The 18,911-nt window shown below is 37.8% G+C and overlaps 1 protein-coding gene across 1 annotated transcript; it reads left to right on the top strand.

Annotated features, from left to right (window-relative positions):
* The first annotated feature begins 3,376 nt into the window (after nucleotides 1-3,376).
* Arr1 (arrestin 1) lies at nucleotides 3,377-18,911 on the top strand. The gene is made up of 8 exons (XM_090110522.1): nucleotides 3,377-3,529; nucleotides 5,012-5,202; nucleotides 6,929-7,107; nucleotides 7,413-7,548; nucleotides 8,073-8,230; nucleotides 16,030-16,173; nucleotides 17,166-17,295; nucleotides 18,786-18,911. Exons 1-8 carry the CDS (start codon nucleotides 3,421-3,423, stop codon nucleotides 18,882-18,884), a joined length of 1,146 nt encoding a protein of 381 aa, XP_089966648.1. The 5' UTR covers nucleotides 3,377-3,420; the 3' UTR covers nucleotides 18,885-18,911.

Here is an 18,911-nt window from a genome sequence, read left to right as displayed (position 1 = left end):
GTTCTATACTCACAGTTAACCATTGCACCAAGAAGACAGTCATTTATCTTCTCTTGATCTATCAGTTATTTGTTACGAAAAGCTCTATATAAAAATATTCAAACCAACTTTAGACATGGCAGTGAATACCATAAAACAGTCCCTAGCAAAACCGTCCAACATTATGAATTTAAACGTCTCTATTCAAGATAGCATCACAAACTGACGGACAAATGTCGCTCTATGTAGATAAGATCCGACTCGAAGGGTTTATAACGCGATAGTTCTGTTTCTTATTAGCCGCGTCCAGACCGGCTGAGCGCGGCTCGCGAGCCGCGCTCAGACTTCCTGCTCGCGAGCCGTGGCACCAGAGCTATTTGTGAAAAGTTCCGAGCCGCGCTCGCGAGCCAAGGTGAGCCAGTTTGAGCATTCATTTATCTCCGTATAACGATGGAAAACCACGTTTTATTAGCTGCTGCGGCGCTTGTGTTGTCTGGATATATCATAAAAAAAAGAAAAAAGAAACAAAAAATCTGAATTAAAAAATTGTACCAAAACCGAAATTTTTATTTAAATGATCTGGATCTTTCGAATCCCATAACATTTTGAAGCTTCCGTAAAGTTGTATTAAGCGAATACTGTCTTCTTTATCCATTTTTGATTCTGGCTCGCGAGCGTCGTTAAGTCCGTCCACACCGGGCGAGCAGCTCAGACTGAGCCGCCTTTGAGCATCGCCAAAAACCGACAACGCATGGCTCGGGGCTGAGCGGTGCTCGGCCGAGCCAACGTGCGCCCGAGGAAGCCTGAGCGCCGTCCACACCGGCCGAACTATGGGCTCGCGAGCGGGACTCGCGAGCCGCGCTCGGTCGGTCTGGACGCGGCTATTGAATATTTTTTGTTTGTTTGAATTTGCATTTTTAGACGTTTGTCGGCTTTTATTTGGGAATTCTAAAAGGATTTATGTATAACTTGTAGTTACGTAATAGCGAGTATTTTATAAGTCTGGGGCAATATTATACCTCTTATTTCCAGACAGATTACGCCGTGAATTGAATTGCCTGGCAAATTCATATTATGATCGCAATAACCAGCGATGGTTAATTATGGTTAAATGACTGACTGGGAATAAGAGGTGATAATACGTCCCCTGTTCAATAAAAATAAAAAGTAGTGAAATAGAGACGCACGTCAGACTATAAAAGTAGGTATATGTAATGAATACTGTGGTCTGTGTGTGTAGTACGTATTTAATAATTTGTGGTAATATGGTGATGTAATTAGTAATTACGTATTATCCCAGAGAGTGAAACTAAATTCATAAGCATCACACTAATAACAAACTTTGAGCATCAGAATATAATAATATCTACAGTAATTAATGTAGTGTTACATATAGTCCTTGAAATTGTGATAATATGATTTATGAATAAAATATGTGATTGAAAAGCGCTTTTAAAAGGTCTAGTTGAATATATTAGTTTGAGATTTAAGTAGTTTGCTTTTATGGATTACTCATTTGATCATTTTGCACACCAAAATAATGAGGTTTTGAGTTGACCAATAACTATACCTTTCATCAAAAATTTACTCGTTATCTGCGTAAGTTGCTTTGTTTTTCTAGTTCTTTTAAAATAATTCCCAATAAGTAAACTTGACATACGGTTTTGAAAGGAATTCAGTCTGAGAAGCTAGACGACCGGAACCTGCAAACTATTCGAGCTTCACTGGAGAGTTTAGCTTCAATCAATAAACTAAATACAAATATATAGGAAAGTACGTAAACACGTAAAATAAAGAGCTTAGTTAATTTTAGCTCAAAGAAGAGCTAAGTAATTTCAATGGAAGTACCGCAACATTAATTTAATACTTAACAAAAAATGATTGCTAATTTGCATGCAAAATTTTAAAATTAATTAATTTAACCATATCCAAGCTTCTTAGTAACATTAAATTTGATATTTTTGGTTTTATGGCATACAAATGCTTTATAAATATAAGTTTATAAAGAATAGAAAGAATTCGATCACGAGGCGGGACTCGAACCCGCCAAACGAGTGGCCGAGTTGGTCAGGCATCCGCCCCGGATTGGCGCGAAAGGATGCGGGATGCGATTCGAATCCCTCCTCGTGATAATAGATAAATAAGATAGATAAGAATAGATAGATAAGAAATCCTATTCTTTATAAATTTATATTCTTAGTAACATATCCAATTACCCTAAAATTATAATTTGCTCCTCTATTACACAATAGATTATTCCTTAACGTTATGTATTCTGATACATTATGTACACCTACTTGATACGTTTTGGCGAAAATCGGAGCTTACATTAAGCCGACTGAATAGTAAGGTTTCTTCACGCACCTACACTATGTTTATATTTACTATTAATCGAAGATGCTTGCGCATTTGTACGTATAAACATAATATACATTGTGAATGTATTTTGCATCATTTATTTAAGCATGATACTGACGTATGATCAGATTGATCACAATTTATCATACCTTTATCATTTAGTCACCTATCATTTTTATTTTTAGTAATAATGAAGATGTAGGTATTTCCAAAAATTATCCTAATCTTGACGAAGAAATTACACTGATTTCTATCAGTCTAATTTTTTCGTCAAGATTAGGATAAATTTTAGAAATACATTTCGTACTGAATTGGTTGAAATTTATAAACTATGTACAAACTATGTAAATATATTCTTAAATATTAAACTTACGTTGTGATGTATTTAGTTAGAAACCTAGGTGTAATGAAAATTTAATTTGTTACTTAAATACCGATTATATTAAATAATTTTAGGTAGATCGGGTAAACCTTATGGATATAAATGAATTTATTAAGACATTGAAATAATAAATCATTTGCCTAATTGAACTTTACTAGGTAATTCACAAATTGCCCACTTGCTATCAAATTAACCAAGATAGAGTACTTAATAATAAATACAAATTACAACCTTGTTCAAATTAATAAATTACTATCAACCACGACTCTAAAATGTTCATTAAAATAATGTACATAATAATATAAGAAAGCAATATTGAAATACTTAAGACTTTCTTAAACATTTTATATAATAAACATTCAATTATAAATTAAATTGCTTTTAAAATCTACACTGTATTTGTACATACTTTAACGATTTATTTTCTTCTAAAAACATGACATTATCTGGTTCTAGGCCAAGATGTTCATAAAATATGAGACGTACTGAAGTTACAGTGAAATCTTTGAAGTAAATAAGCACGTGGGTGTTGTCCTTAGAGAAGGGTCATTCTTTTAATGAGACAAATGCGATTACCGGGGCTTAGAAGCCTCGCACGTTCGTAATCCTCTATAAATCGTGAAGGAACACAGTCCATGTCGCATTCAGCTATACACTTTCAGTGTCGGTGAACAGAAAAATCGTATACAAGTGACTTCAACATGGTTTACAATTTTAAAGTGTATAAAAAGTGCTCTCCTAATGGAAAAATCACCCTGTATATGCCGAAGCGGGACTTCGTGGATCACATTTCTTATGTTGAACCTATAGGTCAGTTTTTTTTCGATATTATGAGATGAAAAATAAGGTGAAAACTTTCCGCGTATGTAATCTATGCGTAAATTCTTAAAGTTCTAAAAGTTACCATGGATTATTTCACATCGTCTACTCCTCTACGAGGTCCTTGTCCCTGCAGTGGGAACATAATGAGCTGATGTTGGTGATATCACATCAAAATTTTAACTGTAATTTAAGATACTTAAACTAAAGAAATTCTATGCTTCGTGTTTTCGGGTTTTTAAGTAAACGTAAATTAGTATTGACCGAAGGTGTAGTAAATGAAACAATTATTTACAAAAAGTTTGTACCTAACGGTGATTTGAAACTTTCTTGCTTTAAAGAAACTTAAAACCGTTCCAACAATCAAGGAACCTTCTAGAAAATCAAAACAGAAACGAATGTAGCGCAAGTTGTTTACAAATACGAAGTTAACGACTAAGATCGCAACAGCTGAAGCTATCCATCATCATGCAAGACTGGCATGCTCCTTCTAACAGATACGACTTTAATAGCACCTATTAAGCAGTGTTTGTAGTTCGCCTTCATGTTTGCAAAACCTTTTGCCTTTCGGATTAATCGTGATAACTTTGGTAATGGTGGAATTTTTAATGATGCTCAGTTTGGCCGAATTTTAGGATGTGAAATAATTATGTTACGTAATTTTTTTGTTTTATTATGTATTTTCATTTCAATTGAGTCGGAAGATTATAAAGTGACATATTAAAATAGTCGTCAGTAGCAAGAAATGATTTCTCTACTGTAAGGTGATATTGTACATCAACAATATAATCTACAAATTCTACAATATTGTGTTTACAAAAGGAAACAAACAATAAACATTTTAATTGAATAGCATTATTTGTGTTCGATAAACAATTTATCTTCGAGTGTCGGGAACAATAAACTATGTTTGTTTTTATACTCGAATTATTTTACAGAATATAAATAAGTTCCAAGGGATTTAGAAACATGATTACATATTATATAGCATTATTAACACTAAATAAATCCTTGGCCTGATTATTAGTGTGTTAATAATTTAATAGTTAACGATATAATATCCTGGAATAATATCATATTGACCTATTACGCATTAGATTATACGCGATTTGCGCAACCAACCACATTAATATCTGCGTGTTAGGTTTTTATAATTCCTTAATATTTTGGTGAAAAATTTGATTCTGTCTTATTATAATATCTATTGACCGTTGTGCTTATATACAATTTAATATTTACTAATATTTCGAAAAGGAATAATAATAAAATAGTATAATAATGAATCAATTTCTTTATTACATATCTTCTTGGTACAACAAATACAATACTCTAAGTCGTCATTAAATCGATGCTATATGAAAGCTTTCAAGAAGATTATTTCATACTGCAAGATTCTCAATTATTCCGCGCTCTTTGCACACTCTTATAATATCGTTCAGACATAAATATTAATTATATTACACACAATTACAGATGGCATTGTAGTAGTGGACGATGAGTACGTCCGAGGTCGTAAGGTCTTTGCCCAAGTGGTGTGTACCTTCCGTTATGGTCGTGAAGAGGATGAGGTCATGGGCGTCAACTTCCACAAGGAGCTGTACCTCGCTTCCGACCAGATCTATCCAGCCCCTGAAAAGCGGTCCTATGATCTGACTCGTACTCAGGTATGAGTATTATTTGAGGCATAAGTATTAGGGGCGAATAGTTTTAGTTTACGAAATTTTTCTATCTGTTGACTGTTGCACCTTTAAATAATAATGTCATATCTGAACTTTGTAATTCTGATGTTACTAGATAGAAACTATTGATCTATTTTCATATGAAAATGATTTTACTATTCAGTAATTCTTATACTGTTACATAGAAGCCTTTTTAAAAAAAAATTACATGATTACAAATAACATTGCCAAATCTTTACCAATCAAAGACGTTCAAAAGCACCGAATTGAATGCCAACTCAGTAACCTCACCCCAATTCCAAATGAAGTCATTACCCTCTTCCTATAAGGATTATATAAGACTGAAGCAGCTGTTTAATCATTCATCCTTATTACTTTACGGCGCGTATTAACCAGCGCTAACAATAATTAGATGAGCGCGGTTGAACGCCAGCTCCGTGGTAAATGAAATCTATTTGGGGATTAGCTCATGGTTCTTGAAAAGCGGATTTTACAATACAACGTTTAACGTAGTTACATACTTGGATGAAATCTTATAACGCAATAATGCGGTGTGGGAAATTATTTACCGAATAATTATAAGCGAGCGAGTCGAGTTCAGCCGGGGGCGTGTAATGAAGAAGTAAATGGGGCTTTGGCGGAGAAATTCATTTCATATATAATTTCAAAACTAGTTAATGCACGTGGCTTTATGTGTAGAATGAATTTTCTCTACAAAGATTTAAACAGATTTTTTTTCAGTTGTTTAATAAATTAACTGCTTAAAAATAAATCGAGATAATCAATTTTTTTGTATGTAAATTTCTATAAACTAATTAGTTTTTCAAGGTATAAATGTTATTAAATTAATTGTAACTAGTACCATGGACTAATAGAGTATATTAGTCTATGCTAGTACTTATAATTTACAAATGGCATTGTGTATCGTAATATGCTGGTTATAATCAATTTCAATGCACGCTGTGTATGGTTCAATATCTCTATTGTGCGTTTAATCTAGTGATTATTATGATTGACATTAGAAGGTAAAAATTGGAAAAGGGACTAACTGTATTATTTTGTTTACTGTATTGGTATACTTTTGTGCGCCTTTCTCTTGGGTCTAGATTTTTTCATATTCTGACTAAAAACTGATGAAGTTTCTTACTTATTCGCTTGAACGTAACGAAACGCCCTTTATTTGTTCTATACTAAGCTTAGTAGCGTAAATTATCTAATTTGCCACCTTACCAGACATGGCCAATTAGATATCGGATATATCTTACTATTGAGGCCTGTCATCAATACTTCCCAAAGCCTTAAGTGCGGGCACACGTTATACAATACAGACGGTTTCAAATATCCTTTTGATTCCCGATCCAGGGTCGTGACCATTAGGACCTTAAATGGCACCCTTAAATTGTTCAATTTGTTTCAAGTGTTTGATAAATTGGTTGGCTTAAAATGTATTATTGTTACCGGCTAATAGATCTATCTTCAATAGGTATAGATATTTTCCCTTAAATGAGTGTTAAATTTGGCATAAGGCTATTCAAGAATGAGAGAAGAAAAGAAGTTTTTTGAAGAATTATGTTGCTTTTTACATACCCTTTGGTAATTTTTGAATTGATCGCCATCTCAGCAGTAGACAGTTTCTATTTTCAATTGTTTTCGAAAGAGTTCAATTTTATAAAATTTTACTTAGGCTCAAGTATCGTATTTCGTATCCTAGGAGAGACTGATGAAAAAGCTCGGTGAAACCGCGCTTCCATTCCGTCTGTCAGTCCCCGCTGGGTCTCCTGGCTCTGTGACCTTACAGCCAGGGTTGGAAGATGAGGGCGAGCCATGTGGAGTGCAGTACTACATCAAGCTGTTTGTGGGAGACACGGAGATTGATCGCTCCCATCGCAGGTATAGTACAATATAGTCCAGGAGACTGATTAAGAAAGGTGAAAAAATGACATTATTGCGTGGTACAAATAAGTTACTTATAATATTACTTATAATTAAGTGAATAAAATAACCTGCAAGCATCATACCAATTCTAAACGGAAAGGTATTCACGTTCCTTCAGATATTTTATGTATTTATAAACACTCTACTTCTCTACACTCTAAGAAATTTTGTTCTCTTTCAGTACATAATTCTAAATTAAACTTTTATTTGATCCTGCCAATATAATTTCAACTGTAAATATGCGTCTTTTATAAACATAGGAGCACTGTAGCCCTGGGTATCCGCAAGGTGCAGTTCGCACCAAACAAGCCAGGACCCCAACCGTGCACTGTGGTGAGGAAGGACTTCATGCTGTCTCCGGGACAGCTCGAACTGGAACTCACCTTGGATAAGCAGGTAAGTGATGAACTAATTAAATCATGAATTCTGGTTATAAGTCACGATAAAATCTTTTTATAAATCAAAATTTGTTAATTTGGATATAATGTCTTAGTCTTTTTAATTGTCGAAAATAGATTGACAATTAAAAATGCGCTGCGCTGCGCTTCGTCATATCTGCGCCGGGCCTTACAAATTTTCCTGTCAACACAATTGTGTGGAAATAATATAATATACTAGCCGCTCCGCGCGGTTTCACCCCCGTGGCTCCTCTCCTGTTGGTTGTAGCGTGATGATGAGCCTATAGCCTTCCTCGATAAATGAGCTATCTAACACCGAAAGAATTTTTTTAAATCGGACCAGTAGTTCCCGAGATTAGCGCGTTCAAACAAACAAACAAACTTTTCAGCTTTATAATATTAGTATAGATAAATGAGTGAAAACATTTCAAATTGATCATGCACAAAACGGTCCACAAATTATCCATGATCCTATAAAATGCCCTTTGCATTAATATTTCGATAATGCACTAACCTTCCCAGCTGTACATCCACGGGGAGACAATAGCCATCAACATAAGCGTGCGGAACCACAGCAACAAGGTGGTGAAGAAGATCAAGGCTTGCATCCTGCAGTCTGTGGACGTGGTGCTGTTCCAGAACGGGCAGTACCGGAATGTGGTGTGCAGTGTGGAGACACAGTGAGTTTTAAAGTGAAACTTTTATTACATCGTCTCAAACTTTTTGGTCTGTGTAGCGCATGTCGCGTGTATCGCGGCTGCCGAGTAGGTATACCTACTCGGCAGCCGCGATACACGCGATACGACCGTCACGCGACATGCGCTACACAAAGCAGTGTTCGGAACCGTTCGAACAGTTTCACTTTTACCGTGGTTTCATAAAACCACACAACATTTTTTTATAAATCCTACTATCCTTCCTACTACGACAACGACGCGGTTGGCGCAGTGGTAAAGTAACTGCCTACTGAGCCGACGGTCCCGGGTTCGATCCCCGGTCAGGGCAAATATTTGTGTGATGAACTCGATTATTTGTTCTTGGGTCTGGGTGTTATCTATATCTATATATGTATTTATAAAATATTATATTTATCGTCGCCTAGTAGGTACCCACAACACGAGCCTTAATCGAGCTTACTGTAGGTCGATTTGTGTAATAATGTCCTTTAATATTTATTTTATTTTTTTATTTATTTACTAATATTATAAATGCGAAATTATAAATTCGAGGATGGATGTGTGAGCGAATAGCCTATCCTATTCTGTCCTATACTTCCTACTTGTAATATTATAAATGCGAAAATGTGTATGTATATGTTTGTTATTCTTTCACGCAAATACTATTGAACAACTTGGCACACATATAGAGGGTAACTTGGATTAACAGATAGGATAGGTTTTATCCCGGAAATACCACGGACCGGGAACTACGCGGGTTTTTCTTGAAAACGCGGGCGAAGCCGCGGGCGGAAAGTTAATAGTTTATATAGATAAGTGTTAGGGAAACTGGTGGGAAAATTTTAGATCCGGAAAGGTTGGTAGGAAGGCAATTGAAATGCACCGCAATGACAAGAGTTCCTAAGGCACGAGGGGATGCTATGGTAAAAAAAAGCCAGTCAAGACCAAATCTAATTTAATATCAATTAGTACTTTAAATACTTATCTGTTTAATTATAATTTCACTGTTATCTTGTATCGGTTGTCCAAACTCGAAATAATTTGTGTCTACTGGAATTATCATTACTTTTGAATCTCTAATGTTTTTTCAGTTTGTCTCTTGTTTTGAAGTATTTTGCACAACGACTTTCACGTATTTGTAACAGATAATATACAAGCAAATATTTGATTCCTAAATACATTATATTTCTGAGATGCAGTTCGTTTACAAACCAAATCTAATTACACGTATTCAGAAATTCCAGGCTGCACCAACGTTTCTCTAAATAGCGTTTACACACCACACATATTTAATAAGTAGATATAATTAGGCGATGCATATGTTTAACTTAACATTACCTATATCTTGCATTTCTATTTTCTTGATTAGAAGTTTCTCAACACACATAGTCTGTGTAACTAATCATTTATTTTATTTATTTATTTATTTAAGGTCAGCCAACAGTTATTTACATCAATACAAACATACAGAAAAAAAGATTACAAAATAACTTACATAAATGTAATAACTACTTAAAGGCTAACACCACATGCGAAATAAAACGGTTACATGTAATGACAATACAAGGATTAATTGGAAAAAAAAAAAAATTAAAAAAGAAAACAGTGATAGTATCTTACATCTAAATTATTTTTTTACGTTGAGATATCTATGAGAAAACAAAAAAATTTAAATATTTAACTTATAAATCTAAATTGACTAAACATTTTAAATTTGTATAAGCTAAGCGATCCTAAATTAAATTAATATAGTGTTCTGAGATTTTGTTCACGAATATACTGAGGCTATCATAGTTTATATCTATTAAATCACTACACTCATTCAAAATTTTATACATTTTAAGAAGTGGTGAATTAGAACCAAGAACAGTTCGTCGTATTGGAGGGTAAAAAGGTGTGATACAGTTACGGGGATATCTATATGGCACGCGAAATCTGATTTGGCTCAATAAACTGGGGCAGTCAATTTTATTTCTTAGAAGTTTGTATAGAAACGATGCATCAATAATGCTGTAACGTATATGCAAAGCACGTATTTTAAAATGGTTTAAGCGTGTTTTATATGTGGGTAGTTGTCTCAGCTTCCCTTCAGAAAAAGCTAAGTGCCATAGGAATCTTTTTTGTACCCTTTCTAGTCTTAGCATGTGAGTAGCATAGTGGGGTCTCCAAACGGAACTACAGTATTCCAAGGCGCTTCGTACCAAGCAGTTGTATAAAATAATTTTAGTTCGGACCAAACCAAAATTTTTTGTATTTCTTAAAATGAACCCTAGCATTTGGGAGGCTTTTTTTGTTACATTCTCAATATGAGGTAGAAAGGTCAGGGATTTATCAAACAGGACACCGAGGTCCCTGATTGTGTCTACCTCCTGCACTACCTGGTTTCCAATGTAATACTTTGAATGCACTGCAGAGTTCTTTCTAGAAAATTTCATATGGTAACATTTTTTGGGGTTCAACTGCATATCATTGAGTGCACACCATTGAATAAGCCGATTAAGATCTTCCTGTGGAAGGCAGGTATCACTTGGTTTATCGATTTTTTTGGCAAATTTAATCATATGATATTTCTGTTTTCTTTATTTGAAGTTTCCTAAAACACATTATGTAACTACATACTACATATTGTAAATGACGTGTTCTGTGGATGTGACTATAAATAAAACAAATTTCGCTTCACAAGAACTTTATATAGCTATTTTTGCTACGAAAACAATATTTAAAGATCAACTATTCTAATCACCTGTTTAATAAGAATAGTAGTCTACCTCTAACAAGCCCAAATCACGCGCTTGTAAAAGGGACGGAAACGCAGAGAATAGAAAAATTAGACAGACAAATAAAATCGAAAGAGTAGAAGAAGATAGAGATCACGATAGAGATGGCCTAGGGGTAGAGGAGGAGACGAGGGTTCGAATCCAGGCTCATGATCGAATTTTTTTACTCTTAAAAATTTATTACAATTTATAAAACACTAGTTGTGCTCCTGCGTGACTCCGCTCCTGTTGGTCTTAGTGTGATGATAATCCTAAAGCCTGGGCCCGTAGCCTTCCTCGATAAATGGGCTATATAACACCAAAAGATTTTCAAATCGGACCAGTAAGTTCCTGAGATTAGCGCGTTCAAACAAACAAACTCTTCAGCTTTAATATTAGCATAGATTTGAATGCTACAAAACTGAATATCATACGATTTTTAAGCTATTGCAAAGCTTCTATCGCGGGCCTCGAGCGCGAGGATCGACTCCAGAAATTCCGTAACGTAAAAAACCTCACGCTCCCCACTCCGACGGGCTCGGAGGTGTGGCTTGTGATACGTAAATGAAAGGCGGGCTTCAACGACAGACTGATTTATCCCGTGCGACGCCGTCGGTGCCGCCTCTACGCGGGCCGGTGGGGACTGCCTGGACAGCCCTGCTGTCTCAGACTGGTGATTTGTTTCATCACCACTGGCTGCGTCTTCCCACGTCTCCCCCTCGAGTTTTTTACCGGCCTCAAGGTCACCCGCGTCGTTTGAACAGGTGGCATTAGTTCGTGTTAACGAGAACCTATTTTTCGCGGATATTATTTGATCGACGTGCCTTCGCCACTCGATGCCGTTCCCTAACTCGACTTTATATGAAACCGGTCCTGTCTTTTTAGAAACAGTGCCCTCTACCCACTTATCTTCCTTAGACCTATAGTCCCTCGCGAGCACAGCATCCCCCACGCTAAACTCCCGTAACGTCGCCGAACTGCGCGCGATTTGCTTTTCTTGTTTATCGCGAACCGCAGCCGCCACGTCGGGTCGCAATGCGTCCAGGCGACTGCGTAGGCGTCGTCCTTGTAGTGCTAATGCTGGTGATATACCCGTCGTGGCGTGCTCACAATTGCGATATTTCAAAAGAAATTTATTTAGTGCTGTGCTCACGTCCTCGCCTTCAAATAACGCTCTTTTAATTGTTTTTTTAATTATCTTGACGGCGTTTTCCGCCGCCCCGTTCCCTTGTGGCCGATAAGGGGCCGAAGTCGTGTGCCTAATACAATTATTTTTACAATAAGTCTTAAACTCATACGAAGAAAAAGGTGGACCGTTATCAGTTACCAGTTGCGATGGTAGACCGAATCTTGCGAATATGTCTCTCAAAACTTTTATAGTGAAATCTGCGTTCGTATACCGCATTGAATAAGCTTCAATCCACTTAGAATGCGCGTCCACTAAAATTAAATAGCGTACACCCCCGCAATCTGCAAAATCTGCGTGAACGCGCTGCCACGGGTGCAGCGGGAACTCCCACGGGTGCAGCTGTGTGCGCGCCGGCGCGTCCAGCACCGAGCGGCACGCCGGACACGACCTACATGTTTCTTCAATATCCTTATCTAAACTCGCCCAGTATACATAATTTCGTGATAAGGTTTTCATTTTATTCATACCAAGGTGCCCCTCATGAATCTCCTCTAAAATTTTGTTTTGTAAAACGAAAGGAATGACTATTCTATATTTATATATAACGCACCCCTGTTCAACTACAAAATCCTGTTTTCTAGCAAAATAGGGTTTCTCCTCATCGCAACTCGGACTAAGCGGCCAGCCAAAAATAATATACCGCTTAATTTTACACAATAAGTTGTCACGTTCCGTTTCCGCGGCGACATCGCTGTAACAAACAGGTAATGCGTCCGCAACTAAATTTAAATAATCTACGGAGTCTGTAATGCGACCCTCCCGTGTTAACGGTAACCTCGATAACGCATCAGCCGGCCCGTTGTCCGCTGACCTAACAAATTCAATCTTAAAATCGTATGCAGCCAGACGCGCTGCCCAACGCTGCAAACGGCTCGCTGCCGTCTGTGGAATACCGCCCTTACTGCCAAAAATATATGTTAGTGGTTGGTGATCTGTGCGTAACGTGAATCGTCTACCGAATAAATACTGATGGTGTTTCGTTACACCGAACAAAATAGCGAGCGCTTCTTTGTCAAGTTGGCTGTAATTACGTTCAGCCGAGTTAAGCGTGCGCGACACACAGCTTACCGGCCGCTCGCTGCCGTCCGCGTAGCGATGCGCCAGCACAGCGCCCAGCCCGTACGCGCTACTATCCACCGCTAATACTAACTCGCGTCCTTCCTCATAATGTGCCAAACACCGTTCGTTTAAGAGTGATCGCTTTGCCTCATTAAACGCTTCCCTACAGTTTGAATCCCATTTCCAGTTCACGTCCTTCTTTAATAAATTATGTAAAGGTTGTAATATAGTACTTAAATTAGGAATAAATCGACCGTAATAGTTAAGCATGCCTAGGAAACTCTTAAGTTGCGAAACATTATTAGGTGTGGGTGCACTGGAAATAGCTTCCAACTTTTCTGGATCCGGCCGTAATCCCTCCTTATTTATAATAAACCCTAAATATTTCACATAATCTTGCAAAAATTTACATTTACTTAATTTAACAGTGAGCCCCATTTCCCGTAACCGTTCGAGCACTAATTTCAAATTTTTCATATGTTCCGAATTATTAGAACCCGTTATACAGATATCATCTAAAAATACGACACATCCCGTCACTCCCCGGAGGGTTTCTTCCATTAATTTTTGAAATTTTTCGGGTATACAAGATAAACCGTACGGGGTGCGCCGGTATGCAAACGTGCCCATATGCGTAGTGATAGCGGTGTACGGTTGTGAATCATCCGAAAGAATGCACTGTTCATAAGCGTGTGTTAAATCAATCTTTGTAAATTTCTCGCCTCCCCTTAAGTTAGCAAACAATTCTTCAATACGCGGTAACGGATAAAAATCCCTCTTTAATTTTGGATTAATTGTAATTTTGTAATCACCACAGATTCGAATTTCCCCATTCTTTTTTACAACGGGTACGATCGGGGTCCCGTAGTCTGAATATTCAACGCGATAGATCGAGCCGTCAGCCTCGAGACGAGCTAGCTCCTTCTCAACCCTCTCGCGCAGCGCTAGCGGCACCGGTCTCGCTCGCACATAAACCGGTTCGCTATCCGCGAGTCGTAATCGAATTGTTTGTTTACAAGTGCCTAACTTATCACAAAATACTTCTGGGAATTCTTTACATAACTGGTTCACGAATTCATCCTCACTGATTTCATTGAGGCGGATTTCTGTAATGTTTAACGCGCGCATCCACTCTCTTCCTAATAAAGGCCGTGCGCCCTGTTTAATAACATATAATCGTAATTCTTTTTTATACACTCTGCCTAGACGTACGTCCACCTCGATGAAACCCAGAGACTGAATTCGTGAACCCGAATAACAACGTAAAATTAAATTATCAGTTTTTATTAATTTATGCGAGAACAAACGATTATACATATCCTCGCTTATTGCCGAAATACGACTGCCCGTGTCCACTTCACATTGAATAAGTTTATTGTCAATTAACAAGTCAACAAAGAATGGTTGGTTACCTCGTGTCGTAACGTCGATGTTGTACAAACCGTCGTCCGACTCGTCGCTTACGAAATTTTGACGACCTGACACTCGTTTGCACATCACTTTAATATGGCCCCGCTGGCCGCACTCATCACAGTTGTAATGCTTAAACCGACACTTTTCTGCCGCATGCGCCTTGCCGCAGCGCCAACAGTTGCGCCCGCGGTGACCGAGCGCCTCCGCGCCGGCGGCCGGCCGCGCCTCGAGCGTGCGGCCCGCGCCCCGCGCGCCGGCAGCCCGCAGCGGCCGCGCGCGCTGGCCGGCCGAGCCGCCGCCGCCGCGCGCGTAGTGCAGGCCCTCGCCCGCCTCGCCGCTCGCCGCCGCCGTTGAATCCGTCGTCCCCGCCCCGGTGGAGCCGCTCACTTCTGCATGCTTCTCCGCAGCCTCTAAAGCTAGCGCGAGTTCCACGGCCTCCTTGTACTGAATTTTTTTCTCGGCGAATATTCTGGAGCGCATCGCATCGTTCGATAGCCCCGACACGAATTGATCGCGCAAGTTCTCTTCCAGAGTTGAACACGAACTGCATTTACCAAAATTGCAAGTAGCCGCGAGATGCTTTAACGCCTGTAGGTACTCAGTGAGCGATTCGCCGGCACGCTGACGCCGCAATCGAAACACGTGTCTCTCGGCGATTTCGGAACGCTGAGGTTCCAAATGTTCCGTCACAATTTGTATTAATTGTTCATAAGTTTTATTTTCAGGGAAACTCGGAGCACATAGATCGCACATCAACGCGTATGTTTCTTCGCCCACGACCGTTATCAACATGGACACCTTTAAATCGTCACCAATCTCGTTCAATTTTATGTACTGATTTACTCGTCGTATATACGCAGGCCACTGCTTCGAACTCAAATTGAAAGGTTCTATTTTACCGATAGGCATCTTGGATTTCGCGAAGAACAAACAGTTGAAACACAAAGATAAAAAAATCCTGCCTCGTCGCCAATGATACGTAAATGAAAGGCGGGCTTCAACGACAGACTGATTTATTACAAAGAAACAGATTTACCCTCAACTATAATAATTAATTTGTTACTACCGTTATTACAGCTTGAAGGCATAGCATGCAATAGCTTTACCGCGGCAGTCCCCGAGTGTCACATGTCGTCTTTTATTGTAATGTTATATTTGAAGTTGCTAATAAATTTTTGACGTGACAACGTCTTATAATTCGATAGAGCCGGCTGCACGCACGAAAAAACATGACTCATGCGGTGTTACCTCGCTCTGAGGCGTTCCATAGGCTTGAAGTGCAAGCGAGAGCGCGGAACGAGCGACAAAGAAGCACAATCGGACGTTGTCACGTTCAACTATCGTCAGTAAACCGACTTTACAGACAACCAATTTTTTATCCACAGGGACGGTTGTCCACTGCAGCCGGGCGCGAGCATGCAGAAGGTGGTGCAGCTCCGGCCCGAGCTCAGCACGCTGCGGGATCGCCGCGGGCTCGCACTGGACGCGCAGCTCAAGCGGCAGGACAATAGCCTCGCTTCTACTACGCTGTGAGTTTTAAGCGCGTCACACACAGTGAAGATACTATAATATTTTATGTTAAGATTCTCTAATATAAATTATTACAGTATCTTAAGGTATCCGGTATCGCGTTCCGACCATCATTTTTCTTTTTGTCATTGCGTACTAAGACCCCTGTAGAACCGCCATCCTGTTACAAATGACCCGAAACACTGACACAAAATTTTGGGTCATTTGTAACAGGATGGCGGTTCTACAGGGGTCTTAGTACGCAATGACAAACATTAACATTAACAGACATGATAGACCTACATTGATTATTTCTTACTTGTTTTGTCTAATTTCCTTGTCTTTTAATTTTGTATACATCAAGCTAAACAGATTGTCAATCATTTAATTCTATTATCACCATTAATTTTTAAATATCCAACTAATCTACATACTGTTGAATGAATTAATCAGATAGTACTAAACTTTGAGCCACACAACGTTGGCGATTCTCCATATAACACAGGTACCTGTGAATTATTGATGAATGTTAAACCTATTGTTTCAAAGAACTTCTAAATCCTAAAAGGTTAGGCTTAGGCCTACTACATTTTTAAAATAGTATTGATTTAGGTCTTTTCACATCGTAATGGAATAAGGTGGTGAATGTACCAGATTAAAATTATTTTATAAATTCATCGTGACATCTTTGAAATGGAAATTATAATTTTCAAATTCTTATTCAAGAAAGTTATTAACTTCATTATCAGTCTTATCATTTCAACAACCTATCAAATAATAGGACTACTAGTAGGAGATATACAAACAAGAGATTGTAAGTAACGTAAGCGACGAATTTTGAATCATAGAGAGCACGAAACAGCGCCTAAGTGTAACTACTAACTGTACCTAAAAAGTCCCTGGCCGTAGACCTTTTTATATCTCTCTCATCTTGACTAGAGTAGACTTCATATCTCCCAAAAATGAAACAGTAAATTAAAAAACTTTATTTATTCTATAAAAAAACTTACAGATTGCTCGAGCCAGAACAGCGTGATGCATTCGGCATTATAGTGAGCTACAGCGCCAAAGTGAAACTGTACCTCGGAGCACTGAACGGGGAACTGAGCGCAGAACTGCCCTTCATACTGATGCACCCCAAAGTAAGCAATATTGATGATATCCTCGATCATACCAATTATAGTATTCACATGTGAATAATTAAGATATTACATATTACATTGATTATTTTTCCGACCCAAATATCGACCAATAGAGTTGCACCATTCGACGTCACGTGGTACAACCTACATGGTATTATACTGATAATTTTTTGAAAATTTTCTCTGGTCGTTGACGTCAAACTGACAGGTTCAATTCAATTGTGAAATTATTGGCCGACATTTGGGACGGAAAAATAATCCCCCGAATACCACACGAGCTTCAAAATTATCTGGCATTTCCCTCAAGGTTCCCTGCAAACAAATAAAGTCGTCAAGTTTTTCAGGAAAAATCACTCGCGCTTCGCGCTCGTGATTTTTTAACCTTGACTAAAAACTTGACTCCTTCATTTGTTTGCAACGAACCTATCGGAAAATACCCGATAATTTTGAAGCTCTTGAGGTATTATAAGTGACAATTTCTATACTCTTTAATAGGCGAATCCCCACACAGCGAGAAGCAATTGCTTCGCGGGAATGCTCGCTATGTGGAGACTCGACCTTAAATAAATAAATAGTTAAGAACTGATGCCATCGAAATTTAGAAATGTAGATGTTATACTACTTTTAGTATAAAATATGTGATGTAAAGTAATAATATTGGTAAATAGTAGTTAAGGCACAGAATGAATAGTGATTAATAGTTAAGGGCCGGTTTTACTGCTTGTTGATAACAGTATGTAAAAATTATGTATGTAGTATGTATTATTGAGTTGTGTTTATCGCGACATTTTCTAGAGGTGTACTCCGCGATTGAAAGGCGTTGTACTACTGTATGCTTTTTTATACTGTGGCTCAATAGAATAATATATCAGGAAGCTGCAAAACTGGCTCATTATCTTGTAATTTAATAGCGTTCTATTACAATTTGTTAGTATGCTTAGTTGATAATTGATTGCACTTATCAAAACATGACAAAAAATACCAATTACCTCAATTTAACTGGATTTATAATAATTTGATCAATATAAATTTTTATTAAAACAAATACGTTTTTTATTGAATTAATGTATGTAGAATATAGTGTAAAACATTTTAGTGCCATTTACAGCATTAATTGGTCATCTTTCTATGCACATTTAAATTCGTTTAATGCACAGAATTTTAATTCCACTTTTTTTTCAAACACACCTAGAACCTTAGGTCCTAAAAATTTATTCATTAAAACTACCTATTTAAGAAATATTTTATTATTCAAAATCTGACAAAATTCACCTTTCACAGCGTACTATTCCATGTTACATAAATGACAAACGAAATTACATAAACTTATATTAAAGTGTTTTCATTTGTTCCACACACACACACCCCCAGAACTTGATTCTGAACTTGTATTGTGTTTTATTGATTAGACCATCATTAAAACACAATACAAGCCATAATTTTCCATAAAAACCGCATAATTTCCATTAAAAAAAACCTTTCCCTTGAAGGAGGGTCGCGCTAAGCTAGTGCAAGCTGACAGCCAAGTCGACGTCGAGATGTTCCGACAGGACACTGTGCATCATCAGGAGAGCATTGATGTCTACTGAGGATAATAATAATAAATAAAAATAACA

This window comes from Colias eurytheme, chromosome 2 (assembly GCF_061535395.1).
Source record: "Colias eurytheme isolate Ceu_HAF_F1 chromosome 2, ilColEury1 Martin Lab GWU primary, whole genome shotgun sequence".
Classification (NCBI taxonomy): Eukaryota; Metazoa; Arthropoda; class Insecta; order Lepidoptera; family Pieridae; genus Colias; species Colias eurytheme.
This window is presented reverse-complemented; position numbering and strand designations above follow the sequence as displayed.